This window comes from Phacochoerus africanus, chromosome 6, assembly GCF_016906955.1.
Source record: "Phacochoerus africanus isolate WHEZ1 chromosome 6, ROS_Pafr_v1, whole genome shotgun sequence".
Taxonomy (NCBI): domain Eukaryota; kingdom Metazoa; phylum Chordata; class Mammalia; order Artiodactyla; family Suidae; genus Phacochoerus; species Phacochoerus africanus.
The window spans coordinates 95,253,940-95,275,064 of record NC_062549.1 but is presented as its reverse complement, the minus strand read 5'-3'; the positions used below and the strand labels follow the sequence as shown (position 1 = coordinate 95,275,064).

The following is a 21,125-nucleotide window of genomic DNA, read 5'->3' as shown; positions in this document are numbered from 1 at the left end:
AAGAGGGGAGAGAGAGAGAAAGAGGGAGAGAGAGGGAGGGAGGTGTCTTCTTATAAGGCTACATTCCTAACAGGTTGGACCACTATTAATTATACCTCATTTAACTTAATTGTCTCCTAAAGACCCAGTCTCCAAATAGAGTTACATTAGAGTGTCCGTCATGGCTCAAGAGCAAACGAATCTGACTAGTATCCATGAGGATGTAGGTTCGATCCCAGCCCCATTTTACAGATGGAGAGACTAAAACCCAGAGAGGTTCAATCAATTGCCCAGGGCCCTGCATTCGATTGCAGGTCCCATGGCCTTTCACCTGCCAGTCCACCACGCAGAATCCTTTATGTTGGGAACTAGCCGGTTTTATTCTAAAGAAAACTCAAGCCCACTCTTTTTTTTTTCCCTCCTTCTTTTTGGCCACACCCATGGCATATGGAAGTTCCCAGGCTGGGGATGCAATCTGAGCTACAGCTGCAAGCTGTGCCACAAAAGTTATGGCAATGCCAGATCCTTAATCCATTGCGCCAGGTTGGGGATAGAACCTGCACCACCACAAAGACAACATTGGATCCTTAACCTATGCCACAATGGGAATTCACAGCCCACTCTTTTATTTTTTATTTATTTATTTATTTTGTCTTTTTAGGGCTGAACCTGTGGCATATGGAAGTTCCCAGGCTAGGGGGATGAATCGGAGCTGTAGCTGCCAACCTACGCCACAGCCCCAGCAACACAAGATGCAAGCCGAGTCTGCGACCTACACCACAGCTCACGGCAACACCGGATCCTTAACCCACTGCCTGAGGCCAGGGATTGAACCTGTGTCTTCGTGGATACCAGTTAGATGTGTTTCCACTGAGCCACAAAGGGAACTCCCAGCCCACTCTTTTAAAAGTCCATTTCTCAGAAGAATCTTCACTACCAGAGAATCAACATACAGTTAAAATAGGCTGGGGCTGCACCACCTCTGGAAACCCACATTGTGATTAGCTGTCCAGACTGACCTACGTGGAACAAAGGTAGTTGCACTCATTTCCCTGGGGCCAGTCTGGAGTCAGCAGGGAGGGTAGGGTCCACTTAGAAGCAGCTGCCGCTGACCACCCCCACCCCCCTGAGGCAGGAAGAGTCATGAGACTTTCAAATACAACACTCTGCCAAGTTCAATGCCATGTCGTTTGTTGCGCCACCAGCAACATCACACTCTCCCCTTGCTCCAGACCCACAGAGAAATCAGGCCTTGGATCATGGGTCCTGTGGGAATGAAGGGACCGGTAGGTGACCCAGTGCCTATAGGGGTCACTACATGCAGGATAGAGTTGAAGAATTCAGCAGAGGAGTTTCCGTTGTGGCTCTGTGGCTAATGAACCCAACTGGTAACCATGAGGATGCAGGTATGATCCCTGGCCTTACTAAGTGGGTTAAGGATCTGGCACTGCCATGAGCTGTGGTGTAGGTCACAGACACAGCTCAAATCTAGCGTTTCTGTGGCTGTGGCATAGGCCGGCAGCTACAGCTCTGATTCGACCCCTAGCCTGTGGACCACCATATGCCGCGAGTGCAGCCCTAAAAAGACAAAAAAAAAAAAAAAAGAATTCAGCAGAAGCAGGAGACTGGCATCAGAAGAGCTGCTAAGAGAGAAAAAGAAATTCCCAAGAATCCTCAGAGACCTGGAAGATGCTGGGTCCCTCCTTGTTTGGGGTAGGGATTTGTGCCCAAGTCTGTTAGAAGCAGTAAGGGCAAGAGAACCCTGACCCCAGCCAATGCTTGGGTTAGACTGGCCACGCCCTGGTATCATAACATAGCCCACCCCTTCCATCCTCCACCCTTCAACTAAAAGGGTCTAAAATGCAAACCAAACTGTGCCACTTCCTTCTCAGAGCCTTTCAATGGCTCCCCAGAGTGCTCAGAATCAAGTTCAATCTCTTAGCTGCACTTGGCAAAAGTGACCTTTCCCCATGTGGTCCCAGCCATCGCCACCGCCCCCCTCCAAGACTGGCACCCCATTCCAGCCAAACCAAGTTACTCGTCATCCCTAAATTTTCTGTCCCTTGACGTTTTTTCCCAGCTGTTTCCCTCTTCTCAACCTCTTCACCAGGGAGCTCCTTTTCATTCTTGAAAACCCAGACAGAGCGTCTCTCCTTTGCATACATCTTAGCCAGCCTCTTCCCAAGCCCAGGCAGGATTAGGTGCCCTCCTTGAGGATGTCCCAGTCCCTGTGCTCCACAATGGCACAGAGCCAGTTCTCAAATAGCATCTGGGAAGGAGGGTCAGAAGGTCTGGAGTGCTAGCCCCAATTTCAGGAGAGGTGGGGAGGGGGCAAGGTGCCTTTCCATCAGCAACCATAATGACAGACACCAGGTTTTGCAGCCTCACTGTGTACCAGATCCTGTGCTGGGTGCTTTACAGGCATCATCTCATTTAGGGTTTTTTTGTTTTGTTTTGGCTGTGCCTGAGGCATACAGAAGTTCCCCTGCACCACAGCTGTAACTGGAGCCACAGCAGTGACAACGCTGGATCCTTAACCTGAGGAGCCACAAGGGAACTCTCTCATTTAGTCTTTAACAGGCTTCGGGGATAAGTATTATTATTATTATTCCCATTACACAGATAGGAAAACTGAGGCTAAAAGAGATTAAGAAATTTGTTTAAGGCCATAGAGTTAATAAGGAGCAGATCTAGACTCTAGAGCTGGGAAGACAGGTTCCAAAGGCTACCTGTCTTGACCACTATGTCCCAGTCCCAGGCTATGTGGGGGGAGCCGACTGCTGGTACTTGGCCACTCAGAGCCGGCCAAAGGGTGTTTTTGGGCCTCTACCTGCCTTGGTAGATCTGGGAGTTAGAAGGTTTCTGAGCACCTGCTAAGCCTGGGGAGAGAAGAATTGTTTTCTCGACAGGACATTTCTGATCAGTTTCCACTTGGTTTTGACACAGGAGCAGATCCTGCTGAATGTTTGTGGGGTAACAGCATGATCACTGGGGCTGCCGGACCCAGCTCCATTGTAACACGAACCTGTTTACCACTGGGGAGAAGCTCTTTAACCCTGGCTCAGAGGGCGTTTTTGCAACTAAAAATAAAGAGGTTCTGGATCTTTCAACAGCCTGGGGCATGGAAGAACCAGGTCAGGACCAGGGGTTCGTGGTGGGTGGGGAGGGTTTGGTTTCCCTCAACAGACGAAAACGCCCTTCAACTCAGCCTCAAGGACCAGCTGAAATGTCACCCTTGGGAGAGCTTTTCTGACCTCCCCATTGAGACGGGGGTCGCTGCAAAGGCAACTGCAGCCCACTGGTGCTTCCGGCTTGCTCATTGGTCCGAAGTACTTTCCTTTCCATTAACCCTCTTCGTCCTCACAACAGCCCCATGAGAAAAGCCCCGTTATTTCCCCCTAGTTTACAGATGAGTCAGCTTCCCCAAGATCACACAGCAAGGGAGTGGTACGGACAGGATTTGAACCTCAGCGTCCATATCGTCATCTAGTAATCCTCTAGTTCTGGGAGTTCCCTGGCAGCCTAGAGGTTAAGGATCTGGTGTTGTCACCACTGTGGCACCGGTTCAAACCCTGACCTTGTACATGCCTTAGACCAAAAAAAAAAAAAAAAACCCTCTAGTTCTCCCAGCAAACTCCCTCACAGATGTGCCGGCCCACCTGCCAGTGTGCACCAGCGCCCATGCTGACACATGGCTCCTTGATGGCACATCGTCTTTCTGGGCATTGTTCTGCCACAGGACCATGTGCAGAGCTCAGGAGACACAGGCTGACCAAATGAATGCATACCTGGGGGCAAATATCCTGAAAATGTGATGGGTTAAGTTTTCAAAATTGTATCAGGGTGATGCTTCAAAAAAAAAAAAAAAAGCATTTTAATTGCCCACCATTTCCTTCCCCACCATTTCTCTAATTCTCCCAAGGCAAAATAGTCTTTTGCAACGTATGCACAAGATAGAGAAAGAAACCGAAGAATATTTAAAAGAAAACAGCTAATAAGAGCTACTATTAGAACTGCTAATAATTAAAAAAAAAAAATCTGGAAACAACCTGAATATACATCAATAGAGAAACAACTGAATAAATTATGGTGCTCCTACTGTGGCACATCATGTAGCTGTTTTTAAAAATGGACTACATCTATTTGTATGGACTTAGAAAACGTTCATGATATTCTATGAAGGAGAAAGGAAAAATGGCAGCATAAGAGGTGTAGTGTGATTCCTCTTTTAAAAAAAGCAAACACAAACCTATGAAAACAAAAGTCCCCCTACACGTATACACACATTGGTAGATTTTGTATACACACACACACACACACACACACACACACACACACACTCAAAGCTGTCAAACACCCTCTGATTAACCACCACATTGTTAATGCCTGCATCTCCAAGGAGGTAAGGGGGTGGCAATCCAGAAAACCATTGATTATTTTTTCTTTAAGAATTAGAACATACGTCTGTGTTAAAACAAGCTTTGGTATTTTTGAAAATCCAATATCAAATTATATATATATACATATATATGTATGTGTGTATATATATATATTATATATATATATATATATATATATATATTTTTTTTTTTTTTAAGAACTGGCCTGGCAGAAGCCACTAGTTGAGCCTAATGGGGATGTTTTAAACACACCCATTCTTAGAGGGATAATGATCCCCTGAGCCCTGTCCTGCTCTGTAATTTTGTCTACAGAGGCTGCCAGGAGCCGTGACCACCCCCACCAGGATGCCGTGAACACACCCTACTGAAAAGCATTAACAGCTGGGCCGCTCTCACAGGGCTCCTCTCTCCAAGGCCAATTTCATTACCTGTTCCATAGCCCTTCTGACTAAACCACCCTGTGACAAACAGCTCCCACGTGACAAAAATTAACAAAGGCACTTATCTCAAGGCCCACGTCTTGGGTCCATGTACCCTGCAGGCCCTGAAAGCTGTGTTAGTCAGCAGCCCACCCTGCTCGCCCACCACGGACAAAGGCCTGGGCTCCCCATGGGAAGAGGCGGCCCTCGTCGCAATTCCTATATCAGTCATGCTCCGCCGTCCCCTCCACTCGGGAGGGGAGGGGGCAGGGACAGGACAGGGAGGTGACTGCTGATGGTCAAGGCTTACTGGGGACTCGGCCTCAGGATGCCAGGTACAGAGCTAGGCCCTGTGGGTTACCTGGATGGTTGGAGGTAATTATTTATTTATTTTTTTGTCTTTTGTCTTTTTAGGGCCACACCCACAGCATATAGAGGTTCCCAGGCTAGGGATCTAATCGGAGCTACAGCTGCCAGCCTTCACCACAGCCACAGCAACATGGGATCTGAGCCACGTCTGTGACCTACGCCACAGCTCATGGCAATGCCGGATCCTTAACCCATTGAGTGAGGCCAGGGATCGAACCTGCCACCTCATGGTTCCTAGTCAGATTCATTTTCACTGTGCCACAATGGGAACTCCTGGAGGTAATTCTGGATGAGTGGAGATTAGAATGCAAGTGCCTACCCAACCGGGAGCTGAGAAGTCACCAGACGTAACCAAGGATGAGGCAATGGAGGTGCCCAGCTTGGTGACGAGGGTTCTTTGATACTGAGGTGTCAGTGGCCACCCCTGGTACCGCCCTGGACCCAGACCCCTGGGGGTCCTGCCCTGCCCCTTCCCACATAGAGGACCGTGCTCCACACCTCCTCTGGTCACACCTCACCCCATGGAGCCAGGAGCCCACTGATGCCTGGAGCTGTGACCACCCCCACCTCATAAACCATCCTTCGGATGTCTAGGAGCCAGAAGTCCCTGCCTGAGCCTGCTTCCAGGGCCCACACCACCTCTTCCCCGCTCTGTCCTCTGGCAGGCAGACCAGTCACTGAGAAGTGGCCAAGGGGCAGCTGGGGGAGCGGCTGGATGGAGCTTGGGCCTGAGGGCCAACATATCCACAGGAGTTTCAGGGTACCAGATGAACTCAGGGGAGGGAAAAGAGGGGCTGGGGGCTTCAGTGCCCCCATTTAAGGTTGGTCCCAGGCCCTGAAGATATCAGGGGTGGGTCTGTCCATGATCCTTTCCGACTGTCCAGGGTATATACATATAGCAGCAGCAGCAGCAGCTATATTTTCTAGATTGTTTCAAGGTCAGGCAAACAGGACCCTGATACTCTTTCAAACAGCCCCTCCTATCTTCCCCTGCCTTCCATCCTAGACTTGCTCTGAAGTGGGTTCTGCGAAACACCGGTCTTACAGGACGTGCCATAAAAAGGGATCTGGTGGCCAAGGTTTGGGAAAGGCTCTGGGAGCTCTGCTAGAGTCATTTGCATACTGAATGTTCTGAGTCTTCCTAAAGCAACGAAAATGGGTCCACTTTGAAGCAGTTTCTCAAAACTATTTGACCAGCTATTAGAGTAACAGCCATTTACATTTACAAAAGGACTGGAATGCACAGGGTGTGGGGCCATCATCACTGCAGCAGAAAACTCAAGTTCACCCTGCAGGCTCCGTATGGTATCTGAACCAAGGCGGTTGACAATCTTTCGAAAAGGCACCCTAGACTCCTCTGCTTTCTTCAATGGGCTCTGCTGAGCACACCAAACCCTCCAAGCCAGTATCGACTGGCATGATCCCATGGCCTCCTGTCGGCCAGGAGGGTCCATGTGCTTTGTAGATATTTTATTTAACAAATGCATGTATGGTACTTACTAGGTTCTAGGCACTGTTCTCAATGCCTTGTGCATATTAACTCCCTTAATCACCATAGCAACCCTATGTGGCAGGCCCTGTCATCATCCCCACTTAAAGATGAGGAACCTGAGGCCTGGGGAGATTAAGTGACCGGCCCATGGTCACACAGCTGGCCAGTGGTGGAGCCTGGCTGGAACCCATGCAGTTTGCCTCCAGAGTCCATGCATATCCATCTTCTATGTCTGCTGAACAAATCACCACCACACTGTGACTTAAAACAAAACAAAGTTGTTCTCTTCCAGTGCTGGAGCCAGAAGTCTGAAATCATCTCACTGGATTGAAGTCAAGGTCATTAGCAGGGCTGGCTCCTTCTGGGAGCTCAAGGGGAGAATCCATTTCCTTGGCTTTTCCATCTCTCAGCCCCCTCCTACCCCCATCCCCAGGCTTCCAAGCTCTTGCTTCCATTGTCACATCTCTTCTTGCTTCTTCTGTAGTTAAATTTCATTCCAACTTGCTTTTGTAAGGACGCGTATGATTACATTTAGGACCCTACGGAAAATCCGGGGTTACCTCCCCATCTTAAGATCCTGAATTTGACCACCTCCACAAAGTCCCTTTTGCCATCTAAGGTAATATTCACCAATTCCAGGAATTATGACCTGGATATCTGGTGGACCATTATTCAGCCTGTCACCATGCTTTTAACCACTGCACTATGCTTAATAGTCCCAGCAATTCTGAGAGGATGTTGTTATTACTCCCATTCTACAGATTAGAAGACTAAGGCTCCAAGAAGTCAAATGAGCAGCCAAGGTTCACCCAGGTAGGAAAGGACAAAGCATGATCAATGTGGAAAATTTGCTCCTGCATCCCTGCATCTGCTGCTAGAGAGCTCAGGGTGGTTGTTTTTTTAATACATATATTTTTTTTATTGAAGTATATTTGATTTAAATATTGTGTTAGTTTCAGGTGTACAGCAAAGTGATTCAGTTATACATACATGCACATATACATATTCTGAGCTCAGGGGTTTTTGAGGCAAGGGCTTCTTTTGTTTCCTTCTAGATCGAACCCTTTTGGCACCCTAACCCCACTACAAACCTGATGAGAGCTATGGATTTGCCTTCCCCAGAACAAAATGCATTACCCATCACATTTTGCAGATAGTTTCTAGCGGAGTTCACAAGCCCCGGGTTAAGAAGGCTTGCTCTTGAAAGCAAGGTCCCCAAAAGGTATTTGCACATCCATGTTCATGGCAGCACTATTCACAATAACCAAAAGGAGGAAGCAAACCCGTGTCCAAGTGATGGGTAAAGAGTTAGGCAAAATGTCATACAGCAGCGTATCCTTCAGCCTTGAAAAGGAAGGAAAATCTGACACATGCTACAACCTGGATGAACCTTGAGGACGTTACGTAAAACAAGGCAGACTCAGGCAAATATTGCATGATTCCATGTATGTGAGGAGGCTAGAGTAGTCAAATTCCAAGAGATAGAAAGTAGGATGGTGGTGGCCAGGGCCTGGGAGGGACTGGGGAGTTTCTGTTCAGTGGGTACCGAGTTTCCATTCTGCAGGATGTAAAGAGGTCTGGAGATGAACCAATCCCAGCATCGTGTCTAAGCACAGCCACGTCACTGTACTTAACACTCGCGAACTGTACCCTGAGAATTGGTTCAGATGGCAAATGTTACGTTATTTTATCACAATTTTCTGTTAAAAAAGGACACTTGCTCTAAACTGCAAGTTCTTGAGAGGTAGGGGTCACGTCTCTGCAGGCAGGTGCCGCGAATGGGCTCAATAGAAGACTGCCTGGCATGGTGGAATGAGTTGAGGGGGTGATTTGGCTGCCTCCCCCCGAGCCGTGGGCTGGCATTTCTAGAAGCCCCACGCTGGGTGATTAAACAACTCTCCCAAACTTGGTTAAAAACAAAAACCATAAACGCACTGAGAATCGAGAACGGGGCGGAGGCAGATAGGACGTGAATAAATCCAGCAGCGCTGTGATAAGGAATGCATGTCTCTCACTCATCCTTGAAAGGAATCTCGAAAGGGAGCCGGGGGCTCTGATGTCAATGGTATGAATAACTTGAGGCCCTTCTACCTTGAGAGAGACTCCAGGCCTCTCCCATGGCTTCAAGTACCCAGGCTTTTTGACTCATGTATCCCTCTGTTGCCAAATGAGTGGGGCTGTAAGATACTTGAAGATTTTTTTTTTTTTTAACTTCTCTGCTGTTTGCATGAGTGCAGGAGGAAGAACCAAACTCCGAGAACCACCTGCATCCCTTTGGGCATCACGCAAGCCCCTCAGAAATCACCTCGCCTGCCAAAAGCATCCTTCCTCTGGGCCAACGGGGACAGCACAGGAAACAATGTGATGGCAAGAAAATCCAAGCTAGAGTGGCAGGTGGCACCTGTGTCCTGATCAATGGAGGGAGAAGCCATGGAGGCTTCAGAATCGAGAGTGGGTGGAGGTACCACGAGAATAAATCCTGTCACCGCTGTGGGAAAAACGGGTGGCACCCACTGTGGGGATCTTGAAAGGGAACAAAGGGCCCTGATGTTGCTAATGGGTGTCCCTTTGCAGAGGGTCAGGTGACTCATGCAGCACCCTGGGGTGCTTTATTCCCTCCGGGTCTGTCTCTCCTCCGCCCGCAGCTCCTACAACCACAGCAAATCCTCCTCCTTTAATTGGGATTATATTAAATAGCCTTTCAACCAGCAACAGAAGGAGGTGGGCTCTTGGTGGAGCCCAGTCTATAAATACAGGGTAACAATAGGAACCAGAATGTTCCACAGGAAACCAGTAGGACTTGCCCTCCCCATGCAGAGCACAGACGATTTTCACAGGGATTTCTGCAGCCATCCTCCCCAACTCTAAGCCAGGAATGGTGATGCCAACCTGATGAGTGTATTCAGGTGATATCCAGGAAATGTAGTCTTCTTTAAAAGGAAAGAAGACGTGCCTGTTTTGTTATATCCCTCCTTTATTCCAGTTTAACTGGTCCCTAAGAGGCTCTAACTCTAGCAAGAGGGATTTTGGTTAGAGAAATGGTCAAACCTTGCAGAAGAGAGACAGAGAGAGACACAGGTTGGAGAAACTTACCCCCCAGGGAAGGGTTTTCAAAACAGAATCCAATGGAGTTCCCATCATAGTTCAGCAGAAACAAATCTGACTAGGAACCATGAGGGTGTGGGTTCGATCCCTGGGTTCGATCCCTGGCCTCATCAGTGGGTTAAGGATCCAGCGTTGTCATGAGCTGTGGTGTAGGTCACAGACGCGGCTTGGATCTGGCGTTGCTGTGGCTGTGGCATAGGCTGGCGGCCTGTAGCTTGGATTAGACCCCTCGCCTGGGAACTTCCATATGCCCCAGGTGCGGGCCTAAAAAGAAAAAACACAAACAAAAAAAAACCCAAAATGAAATCCAACACATCCAGGACAGAAAGACCTGTATGGATTCCAAGGATCTTTCTAGTTTGTTTAGCTGGAACTTTCTGCCCTTGTCTGGGATGCAGGTAGAAGTCTGATCCCTAGAGGTGTTGGCCAAACTAAAAGGTTTCTCTGCACACGCTCCCTCCTTCTGCCAGGTCTCAAGTGGCTTCTGGTGTGTCCTTCCCCAGCTCTTGCATTCCCAGCCAGATCAAGGTGGGGGATTCCTAGGTTATGGTGCTTGGATCAGTACTAAGAGCAGGAAGCCCCTAATCTAAAACCATCGCCCCCAGGAATAGTCTCACCATAAACACTTAGAAGCCAATCTTCCCATTCCAAATGGATACCGACAATTCAATCCAAAAAAAAAAAAGGGGGCTATTTAAAAGCTGTAATAAATCATGTGCCAAGTGAGGTGTCAGACATGCAAACCAGTGAATGAAAAGCTGGCGAGTTGCAAATGGAGGGGTGTGTTGAACAGTCTGCAGTCGCCTGGTTCCTCCTGCCCACAGCCAAGGCCCAGGGCCAGGTAAAGTCAAATGTCCTTGGAGAGAGGCTGACATTGACAAGATCACATCTGGATTTCTATCCTGTACCTTACAGCAAAGGAGGAGGATAGGGAGCATGGTGGGGAGCTGGGGCGGGGGTGGGGGCAGAGAGCAGCCAGTGAGGGTGGCAGACCCCAATGCAGCCTATAGACAAAGCCACCAGGGTCAGAAACTGACAGACTCCATTTGAAAGTTATAAACCACATAAAGGGACTACCATTAATGATAGTTATTAAGGTAAATCTCAAATTCTCTATAGATCAGTAATAATACCTCTAGGAATTCCTACTGTGGTGCAACGGGATCAGCAGTGTCTCTGCAGCACCAGGACGCAGATTTGATCGATCCCTAGCCCGGCACAGTGGGTTAGGGAATCTGGCATTGCCACAGCAGTGGAGTGGGTCACAACTGTGACTAGGATCTGATCCCTGGCTCAGGAACTCCATGTGCCACAGGGCAAGCCAAAAAAGAAAAGCATGATAATAATAACACTTCTCTCTTTTATTTTTTTCTTTTTATGGTCACACCTACAGCATAGGGAAGTTCCCAGGGTAGGGGTCGAATCGGAGCTGCAGCTGCAGGCCTACAGCACAGCCACAGCAACTCCAGAGCCGAGCTGCATCTGCGACCTACACTGCAGCCTATGGCAATGCCAGATCCTTAACCCACTGAGCGAGGCCAGGGGTTGAACCCACAGAGACTATGTCAGGTTCTTGATCCACTGAGCCACAATGGAAACTCTGATAATAATACTTCTAATAAAGAAAACAACAAATCCATATTAAATCTTGTAACTTATTCAGGATACCAGGGACTATTATTCAACTGCTTTTTTTAAAAAAATGCAGAAATAGAACACAAAACGCCTGCAGTGAAATAGCTCTAAGAATGGCCAGAGCTGTCACATAGCTAACTTTAGTCCAGAAACGCCAAAGACCTGTGGTTAAAATCCCAGCCTGCACCAGACCCCAAAGTCAGGACTGGGGAGGGGGGTGTTGCCTATATTCCAGGGTTTGCAAGTACTTCCGAGAGCATCCTTCATTTCCCCCACGCTTACTCCTTCCACCTGTGGATTCCTTCATCCCTGACTGATGTGAGGTATCCATTCCTTGGGCATGTGCGTGGCACTGTCCCAGGTGCTGGAGACACAGGACCAGTGGTTCTGCTCAGAGACTTCCCGTTGTGTAGAATGAAGGCAAGCCATCTTCTCAAGGCCTGCAGGACCCCGAGGGATTGGGTTCCTCTTTCTCCGCGGCTGCCATTTGCATGTCATGGCCCTCACTCTCTGCTTCAACCACACTGGCCATCTCTCAGGCCGCCATGCTCATCTCCTCCTACCGGACACGTGGCCTTTGGACAACGCTGTTCCCTCTGCCTAGAGTGCTCTTCCCTTTGCTGTGTGCCAAGTTAGCACCTGCTCATCCTCCCACTGACTGGGTCAATCCCAGGCTACTTGTGACACTTATTATAGTTGCAATTTTACTTATTTGTGCAATTATCAGACCCAAGTCCCATATGTTATGGGACTGTAAGCTCCTCGAGGCCATTATCTGTTTCTATCTCCATGGTCTCCCCACAGCCAATAGGTGTTTGGCTTTACTAAACACTTTCATAGGTGTTAAATAAATACTCGATGAATGAAAAATGAAGTGTACCTTAAGAGAGCTCATGCCTGGGCAGAAGAGACCCTCTTTGGTCCTCCATGTAAATGGCTCCACAGGCCTTTCCTGCAAGGCTGGACCAGTTTTTAGGGTGAGGAGCAGGGTCCTCTGGTAGGAATCAGACTCTCTGAGAGGAGAAAAGACTTGGACTGTGGAGGGGAGACCATTGTTAGGCTCAGTATGTTTCACTATTGCCTTCCTGGTCTCTGAATGAAATCATTCTGCTGTGCGGAGTTCCACGAGGAACAGACATTGAGTCACAGAATCGCAGGAGCACCTTATGCAGGAGCCTGGGCATCAAGCATTGAGGTGCCATGGGAGGGACGGATGACAGGCTCTTCTCTCAGGTCTGCTCCAGATGACTGGAGGTGCCTGCCCAGAGTGCTCAGTGAGAAGAACTCTGGGAAGACACTTGAGCTCATCTAGAAAGGATGCTGGGATCAATTAGTCATGTCTGCTCTGGGTGCAGTATGGAGTCCCAGGGGCATGTCAGTCATGTGTTGGCCAGCCCTGCTCTGAGGAGGTGGGGGGGGGGGGCTCGTTCATTGACCTACTGGCAATCTGTCTCCTGCCTGATCTGTCAGGGCAAGTGCTCTGTGGGATAAAGGAGACCATTTCTTCCCAGTTAGTGGTCATATTGGATTTCCCACAGCTGGATGTTTCCATAAGTAGCCTATATCCAAGTTACTGAGGCAGTCATCACCTTTGGTCATTATTTTTCCAGAATATTCTCTGAAACACAGCTACAGGAACCACATGGGAGAATGGCATCCTTAGGTGCCCAGGGGGTCCACAATGCCCAGTCTTTGTGGTCTCAGGACACTTGGGTAGCTACTGGTTAAACAAAAGCTGAAGGTCTGGCATTAGGTTGCCCTTGTATAACCTGGGAAGCCATGCCTCTGCTCTGCTTGGATTCTAAGGAAGGAGCCCTGCCACCTGAAGGAAAGCCCTTTGTAAACACAGGAGGACGCAATATGGCGGGTCCCTACCTGCAGACTACAGTGTGAAGAGAAGGCTTCTTTGAGGGCAAGGCTCTAATTCTGGGACCCTCCAAGTCATCAGAAAAGTCAATGCAAGTTACAGATCATTCACTCATTTGCCCAACATTCCATAATGACTTCTTCGGTCAGACGCTGTCTAAGACCTGGGGGATTCAGAGCAGCCTGGGCCGGGATGCCCCACAGGGCTCCCTGGGAAACCATCATGGAAACAGAGGAATGGGTGGCAGGGGAGGCACAGACAGGCCTGTGTGCGTGGGGCTGAGTGAGGGACACTGAAAGGGACAGGGTCAGGGAGGCTGCCAGCACGGGGCAGCTCAGGCTGGAGTGACCAGCAGGTGTTCACCAGGCAGGTGAAGTGGAGAAGGGCCCTCAGGAGGAGGGGTGGCACATGCAGAGGTCCAGAGACGCAGACCAGTGGGGCATGGGGACTCCAAGGGGACTGGTATGGTGTCTGAGGAGGAAACAGCACAAATGTGGCTGCAAAGAGGACAGGGCCCTGTGTGCTACACCGGGGAGTCTAGACTGTATTCGAAGGACAGTGAGGAGCTGCTGGAGGTTTTCAGACAAAGACAAGGTCAGAAGTGCCTGTTGGATCAGCAACAGAGGTGGGTGGGGTGATGGAGGGAGGGCAGTGAGGCCAGGTGGAGGCTACCCTCAGTCTGCCTGAGATCTGCTGTGGGGAGGGGAGCCGAGACAGTGCAACACTAAAGTCAAAGGGCATTTTCTCTTAAAAGACAAACACTGGGGAACCACAAAGGAAGAGTTTATAAATTCTTGGACAGCCCAGCCTCCCCGGACCCTTTCCCTGGTCTCCACTCCATGTCTGAGGTCTTGCCCCTTCCCCTGGTCTGCAGAGCTCTTTGTGGTTAGTCTGTCTTCCTTGAATTACAGTCCAGGAAGTGTCATCTCCCACCTGTCTGAGAACAGATTGAAGGCAGAGCTGGCAAACCATACATCTCTGTGTTTCCCATCAGCTCATCACTGTGCTTGCCATGTAGCTGACACCCAACTGTGGATGGATGGATGGATGGAGGGATGGAGGGATGGAGGGAGGGATGGAGGGATGGATGGATGGATGGAGGGATGGAGGGAGGGATGGAGGGATGGATATGCTTTCATGTATGCATAGATGTTTCAAGATGTTTTTTTATGATTAAATCATGTCTCTGAGTCTTTACTGTTCCATCTCTGTTCCCCTTTACTGCAATAGGAACCAGCACAGTCTCCACTCCCTTCTGTTTGGACCTGTCAGAGCAGAAACCTCCTCACCCCACCCTGTGCCCTGCCTGAGTCATTTTTCTGTCCCCCTTCCCGTACCCGCCACTGAGCACTGGGGTCCAGGAGACAGTCTGAGCCAGGCTCGGGGAGGCGCCTAGCCCCTTGCATGGTTCAGGCTCTGATCTCAAGAGTCAGAAGGGAAGATGGGAGGACTTTTGCCCAGAATAGGTAAAGAGCTGGAAATTCTGCTGAAGGAAGAATCTCAGCCAAATAATTGCATCAATAGGGTATACACAGGACTGTACACATTAAATGTCAAAATAGCCTGAAAATCTGTGCCCTGTCCTTTCTAAGGATCTGAGTCAACCAGGCATTTGCACTCAAGTAGCAACTACAGAAGAAGGGGGAATCGTTAAAAGTCACACTAGCAACCGGTTCAGATGGGAAGGCCCCCAGGGTTGGGTGGTGAAGGGAAACACGGAAGGTACTCCAGGAACCAGCTCAGCTCCACTGCTCCTTCTTCTTCTTGGGGGGAGCCTTTGCATTCCAGCAGAAGAGGAGCTGGGCAGCAACGAGGCCGCTGCAGAGGGGAGAGACTGCAAAGGTTCCAGCCGTGAGGGGGTCTCCGGTTTCATGAATGGAGGTGAAGACTCGGGCCAGGGAGCCCCCAAAGAGCAGAAAGACTGCGATGGCTCCGTGCTGGCCTGTACGCCTGTTCTGGTCTTCGGTGGCTGCTTGAATCAGCCTTCCCATCACCACAGCAGGCGTGTTGGAGGCCTGGAGTGGGGTCTCTACAGCCAGGGGCGTCAGTGGTAGAAGCAGCATCAGGAGGACCAGAGCATAGCACGCTAGGAAAGCCCCACCTTTCACAGTCTGTCCTCTCAAGTGCAGGACCAGGAGGGTGATGGTGACTCTCTGGAGCATCAGGAACAGGGCTTGTCCCCAAGAGCTGAAGGGGAAGTTGTTGGTGATGCTGCAGACCAAGGTCCGGGTCATTGCTACCAGCTCCAGCATCACCGACGGGAGACTCAACCCTTCCCGTTCTTGGCTCCCAGGATTTTAAACACTTGGGGCGGTTTTACCAGAAGTGAGCCAGCCACAATGGCCAACCCCAGGCACTGGCTCAGGAGAATCCGGAGGCAGGGAACTTCGTGAAGCAAGTCCCACTGGATGAAAATTCAGTCGTAGCGTTTCTCAGGTAAAAGATGGAGGAGGATATGAGAAAAAGAATATATACGTGTATGTATGACTGGGTCACTTTGCTGAGCAGCAGAAATTGACAGAACACTGTAAATCGACTATAATGGAAAACAATTGTTTTAAAAAATTGTGAAAGAATCAGCACCAGCACCTGTTTGAGCGGCCCATCTACTTCAGCTGCCATATTGCAAAGCTCAATATAATTTTTTTTGTCTTTTTTTTTGTTCCCAGGCTAGGAGCCTAATCAGAGCTGTAACCACTGGCCTATGCTAGAGCCACAGCAATGCAGGATCCAAGCCGTGTCTGCAACCTACACCACAGCTCACAGCAACGCCGGATCCTTAACCCACCGATCGAGGCCGGGGATCGAACCCGCAACCTCATGGTTCCTAGTCGGATTCGTTAACCACTAAGCCATGATAGGAACTCCCTCAATATAATTTTTAATTGGATGAAAAATTTAGGCACACAGACTTCCCTAGCTATAATTCATCTGACTGCAAAGACTTGCAGTGAACTGGTGGCAAGTTGGCAAATTCGTGGTTTGGGAGACAATTCATGATTCAGGAAGGGATCATGTCCATAAAGCAATGGGTTCAGAAGTTGTCTGAGGCCAGGAGCCCTGGGGAGGACCAAGCCCCTACCCCCAACCCAACTTGGTGGCTCCCATGGCTGAAATGCACAGCAATTATTCACCCAGGTATGCAAGGTGCTCTGGGGTACTTGTCATTCATGAGGCAGGAAAGGAGGCCAAGCCCAGAGGACAGGATGCGGCTTTTGACTACGGAGTTTGCTTTTGTGATAGATGAAAGCACTTTTCAAATGAGGCAGGTAGAATTGAAACAATCAGTAAACCGGGAAATGAAAAAGGCCTTTGGGAGCTGGGACACAAGTGTGTTCAACCTGGTTTGCTTGTGGGAACAGGGAATGCTCTGCCTGGCTTCGTAACAGCGTGGGACAAATTGTGACCTAAAAAAGCCAGCCCGGGGACAGTGTCATCTCACTCCCAGTGAGGCCAGTCCCAGAAGAAGAGGGGGAAAGCCACCTGGATAGTCTGCCTCTTCCTTTCCCCTTTAGAACAGGAGGCAGAGAGAACCCAACCTGGGGTTTTCCTAAGGCTTCTGTGAGGGCCTGCATCTGACCTTGAACATCTGGGGCAGGGCTATCCGAACTCCTGGCGACAGTCAAGGATGGTGGAAAGACCTTGGATTTTGGAGTCTGGCAGAGTAGAGTTCAAATTTTGGCTCCTCCCCTGGCCAGCTGTGTGATCTTGGGTGAGTTAATTAACCCATCTGTGGCTCACTTTCCCAAGGAGGTAATATTTAGTACAAAGGGAAAGGAGGTAATATTAATAGAAATAAATCGCAACACCAAATCATCATCTCAAAGAGGTCTTTCTTTCTTTCTTTTATCTTGTCTTTTTGCATTTCTAGGGCCACTCCTGCAGCACATGGAGGTTCCCAGGCTAGGGGTCAAATCGGAGCTGTAGCCACCAGCCTATGCCAGAGCCACAGCAACACGGGATCCAAGCTGAGTCTGCGACCTACACCACAGCTCACGGCAATGCCGGATCCTTAACCCACTGAGCAAAGCCAGGGATCGAACCCGAAACCTCATGGTTCCTAGTCAGATTCATTAACCATTGAGCCACAACGGGAACTCCAAAGAGGTCTTTCTTGAAACCACAACACTAAGTAATGTCCCTTTGCGTTGTTCTCCATCACTGCCCCGTTTTGTTCATCGTCCTCCACTGCATTTACACTGACCCATCTGATGCCTTATCTTTGTTTGTTTGTTTGTTTTTTAGGGCTGCACCGGTGGCATATGGAGGTTCCCAGGCTAAGTGTTGAATCAGAGCTATAGCCACTGGCCTACATTACAGCCACAGCAACTCAGGATCCGAGCCCTGTCTGCGACCTACACCACAGCTCACGGCAACGCCAGGTCTTTAATCCACTGAGTGAGGCCAGGGACCGAACCTACCACCTCATGGTTCCTAGTCAGATTTGTTTCTGCTGTGCCATGACAGGAACTCCTGATGCCTTACTTGTGATTGCCTGACTCTGTCTCTACCCAATAGACTGGAAGCTTTGTGAGGGCAGGGATCAAATCTGTCTCATTCATGATTGGATCTCCGATGCCTGGAACAGGGTAGGCACCCTTTAAATGTGGGGTAAACGAGTTGCATGGGAAACACAGAGGCTGGCATATGGTGGCTGTTGAAGGAATGGGTGGAACAACCCGGAAGGCCCAGAGGCACAGAGCCAGGAGCCCAGCTCTGGCCTGGAACAAATTTCCTTAACTTGCTGTATGGACTTGGGTGGGTCTCTTCCTCCTCAAGGCCTGTGCCTTCACCTGTCCAATGAGGAAGATGGTCTGAAGATGATCGCCGAGGCCCTCTCCAGCATTCCTGGCTTTGTCTCTGCTTCTCTACATGGGCTCTGAACTGAGCAGGACCAAAGGGAAGGCCAGCTCCGACACTGGCCCCTGTGCATGTGACTCTCGGCTCCACAAACTCCAGACAAAAATGAACCGGAGAGGCCCAGGAGCCATGTCTAGGAAGAAGTGGCAATAGTCAACTGCCACCCTGACTCCACTCCTGTGCCGCCCAGCATCAGGCCCAGAGGACTCAGCAAGACTCACCTTTTAGCCTCAAGTCTGGTTTGAAAGCATAGAAGAGAGGGAGGGAGGGAGGGAAGGAGGGAGGGAGAGCGAGAGGAAGGAAAAAGGGAACAAGGGAGGGACGGAGGGAGGGAAGGTGGGCACGCTAGCTGTGTGGTCCTCACCATGGCATGGGCGATGCCATTAGTCTCACTAGCAGATCAGGGGAGCGTCCAGGCAATACCCACAGAGGCAGCACGTGACAAAGCAGGAAATAAACCCGAGAGTTCTGCCTCCAAGTCTCCCACACTGAAGAACCCTGGTGTTTAGACCTCAGGCTTCTTATCTGTGACTGTTAATCGGGAGATACCCCCGCGTGTAACTTACAGCAAGAAGATGCCACTATTCAGGGGCAGCAGCTACAGGAAGCATTGTTTACACTAATGGAATAATAAGAGCACTGAAGAGTGCTAACACCTACAGAGCCTTTCCTAAGGGTGAAGCAGAAGAAGCGCTAAGCACATCACAAGTACTCTCCGGTTTAGCCTCACAACACCTCGAGGAGTAGGCACTGAGAGGTACCCACACTGCAGATGAGGAGCCTGGGGCTTAGAGAGGCAAAGTACCTGCCTGAGGTGGTGCAGCAGGGAAGGGGTGGAGCCAAAATTCCGACCCTGTCTCTCTAACTCTAAGCATCCAGTCCCACGTCCCCATGCCCTGAGCAGACTGGTGAGACCACCGGGATAAGTTAACATGGAATTATATGACACTGAGATTTATTGTATTAATATTTACCATATACATACACCCAAAGCATACTATATATAATAGTTTATACCAATCCAGGGCTTAGAATATGATCAAACTGGGATGAAAAGAAGCGAGGGCTCTCCAGTCTCAGCCAGCACAGACACCAAATGGATCAGGTCATTCCCTGGGATTAGGTCAAGGGCTCAAGGTCACTGTCACCCAGTGAGTGAAGGCACAACGCTGCCAGGCATTTCCTGTGTTCTGCTCAGGGCGCCTCTGCCGATGGTTCCTGCGAACCATCCAAACAGTGGAGCCAGAGTCTCCAGGGACCACGGGCAGGTTGACCTGCCTTTTTTTTTTTCAGCGGGGGGGTGGGGTGGGGTGGGGTGATGCTTTTTAGGGCTGCACCTAGGGCACATGGAAGTTCACAGGTTAGGGGTTGAATTGGAGATACAGCTGCTGGTCTACACCACAGCCACAGCAACATGGGATCCCCAACCCACTGAGCGAGGCCAGGGATCGAACCCGCATCCTCATGGATACTAGTCAAGGTTCATTAACTGCTGAGCCATGAAGGGAACTCCTTGACCTGCTTTTAGAGCCTAGACACTCTAAAGCCACAAAATGAAGCTGTCCAGGGTCATCTCCACTCCCCTGCCTAGGGTCATAGAGGAATTCAGCTGTAAATGCTGTTAAGAGTAGCAGGTGGGAGTTCCCGTTGTGGTGCAGTGGTTAATGAATCCGACTAGGAACCACGAGGTTGCAGGGTCAATCCCTGGCCTTGCTCAGTGGGTTAAGGATCCGGTGTTGCCATGAGCTGTGGTGTAGGTCACAGACTCAGCTTGGATCCCGCGTTGCTGTGGCTCTGGTGTAGTCCAGTGGCTATGGCTCCGATTAGACCCCTAGCCTGGGAATCTCCATATGCTGCGGGGAGCGGCCCTAGAAAAGGCAAAAAGACAAAAAAAAAAGAGTGGCGGGTGGCAGAGTGTAGCTCCTCCCAAGGGCAAGGAGAGCCTCTACTGCCTCCCTCTGGAACACACAAAGGCCCTGGATGGGAGACTTGTGGCCGACAGTGAGGGGGTGGTGGCCTGGAGCCACCTGGTCAGCATGGTGCCCTCACCTCTCAAGGGGTCAGGCCGTGGAACGCAGGACCTGGGAGAGGTCACTGAGGTTACTTCTGCAGCTGGCCTTGTGATGGCTCTGAGTGCTGGGGAATCCAGGGCTCTGTACCCAGATCGGGAGAGAGCCACCCTGCCTTTTATGGTCTGGACAGTCCCAGGCATGTTCCCTGCCCTGCTGGCCCTCTGGACTGCCTCCACTGTAAACAGAGGCAAAAGGCCAGTCCAGGTGTATGACCTGCATGTGGGAAACAATACTGCAGAGTCTTGAAAAAAAGGTAGGGGCTTTGACTTCACCATATGAGATCCCAAAGTTATCACTGTCATTGTGCTATCTTGGATGGTTTCATGGGCTGTGTTCTTACAGCATGGACCATGAAAGCAGCTCGCTTCCCCCTCCCCCCCCCCGCCCCGCCCCGCCCCATTCCCCTGACTCAGCCCACAGCAGACCATACCACTGCCGGGAGTCATGAGTGACCACCTCCCCAGCTGGAGGAGCAGCTGTAAGTTCTCTTATTTGTCCATCCTTTCAACCCTCCGTGGGGTTTTATTACATCTCCACCAGGGCAGGGCCCTCTGCTGTATGCCACAGCCACCTCCCTCTGCCTCGCGGAGTGGTTGCTCTACCACAGGACATGCACAAGAAGCCAGAGTTGGCTCAGGGAACCCAAATCCTGACCCAGAGGCAGTTACGGAGCCCCATGCAGAGCTCCGGATCTGGCCACATGACAACTGCATGGGACGTGGGACCCACAGGAAAAGAAGACATCATCCAGCCCTGTGCAGACCAACCCTGGCACCTCCTGCCTGGTAAGTTATGATGCCAGCCAGGCTGCAAAGAGGTCTTCCCGAGGGCCCAGCAAGCAGGAATTCCTTCCCTAGACTCTGCTGGGGGGGCTTCACCAAGAGACATCTCTTAAGAGGTGTGTGCATCCAAGCTGCCAGTGGATTC

At 50.2% G+C, this 21,125-nt stretch overlaps 2 protein-coding genes across 5 annotated transcripts in view; both read right to left on the bottom strand.

Annotated features, from left to right (window-relative positions):
• KCNN3 (potassium calcium-activated channel subfamily N member 3) overlaps positions 1–21,125 on the bottom strand; it is a 190,298-nt gene that overhangs the window by 77,579 nt on the left and 91,594 nt on the right. The window lies entirely within an intron of this gene.
• On the bottom strand, positions 14,342–15,710 carry LOC125129596 (mannose-P-dolichol utilization defect 1 protein-like). The gene has a single exon (XM_047784448.1). The coding sequence runs from the start codon at positions 15,516–15,518 to the stop codon at positions 15,006–15,008; it is 513 nt and encodes a 170-aa protein (XP_047640404.1). The 5' UTR covers positions 15,519–15,710; the 3' UTR covers positions 14,342–15,005.

Coding starts and splice junctions, on each gene's coding strand:
- LOC125129596 (XM_047784448.1), bottom strand. CDS start 15,518: ATGCTGGAGCTGGTAGCAATGACCCGGACCTTGGTCTGCAGCATCACC.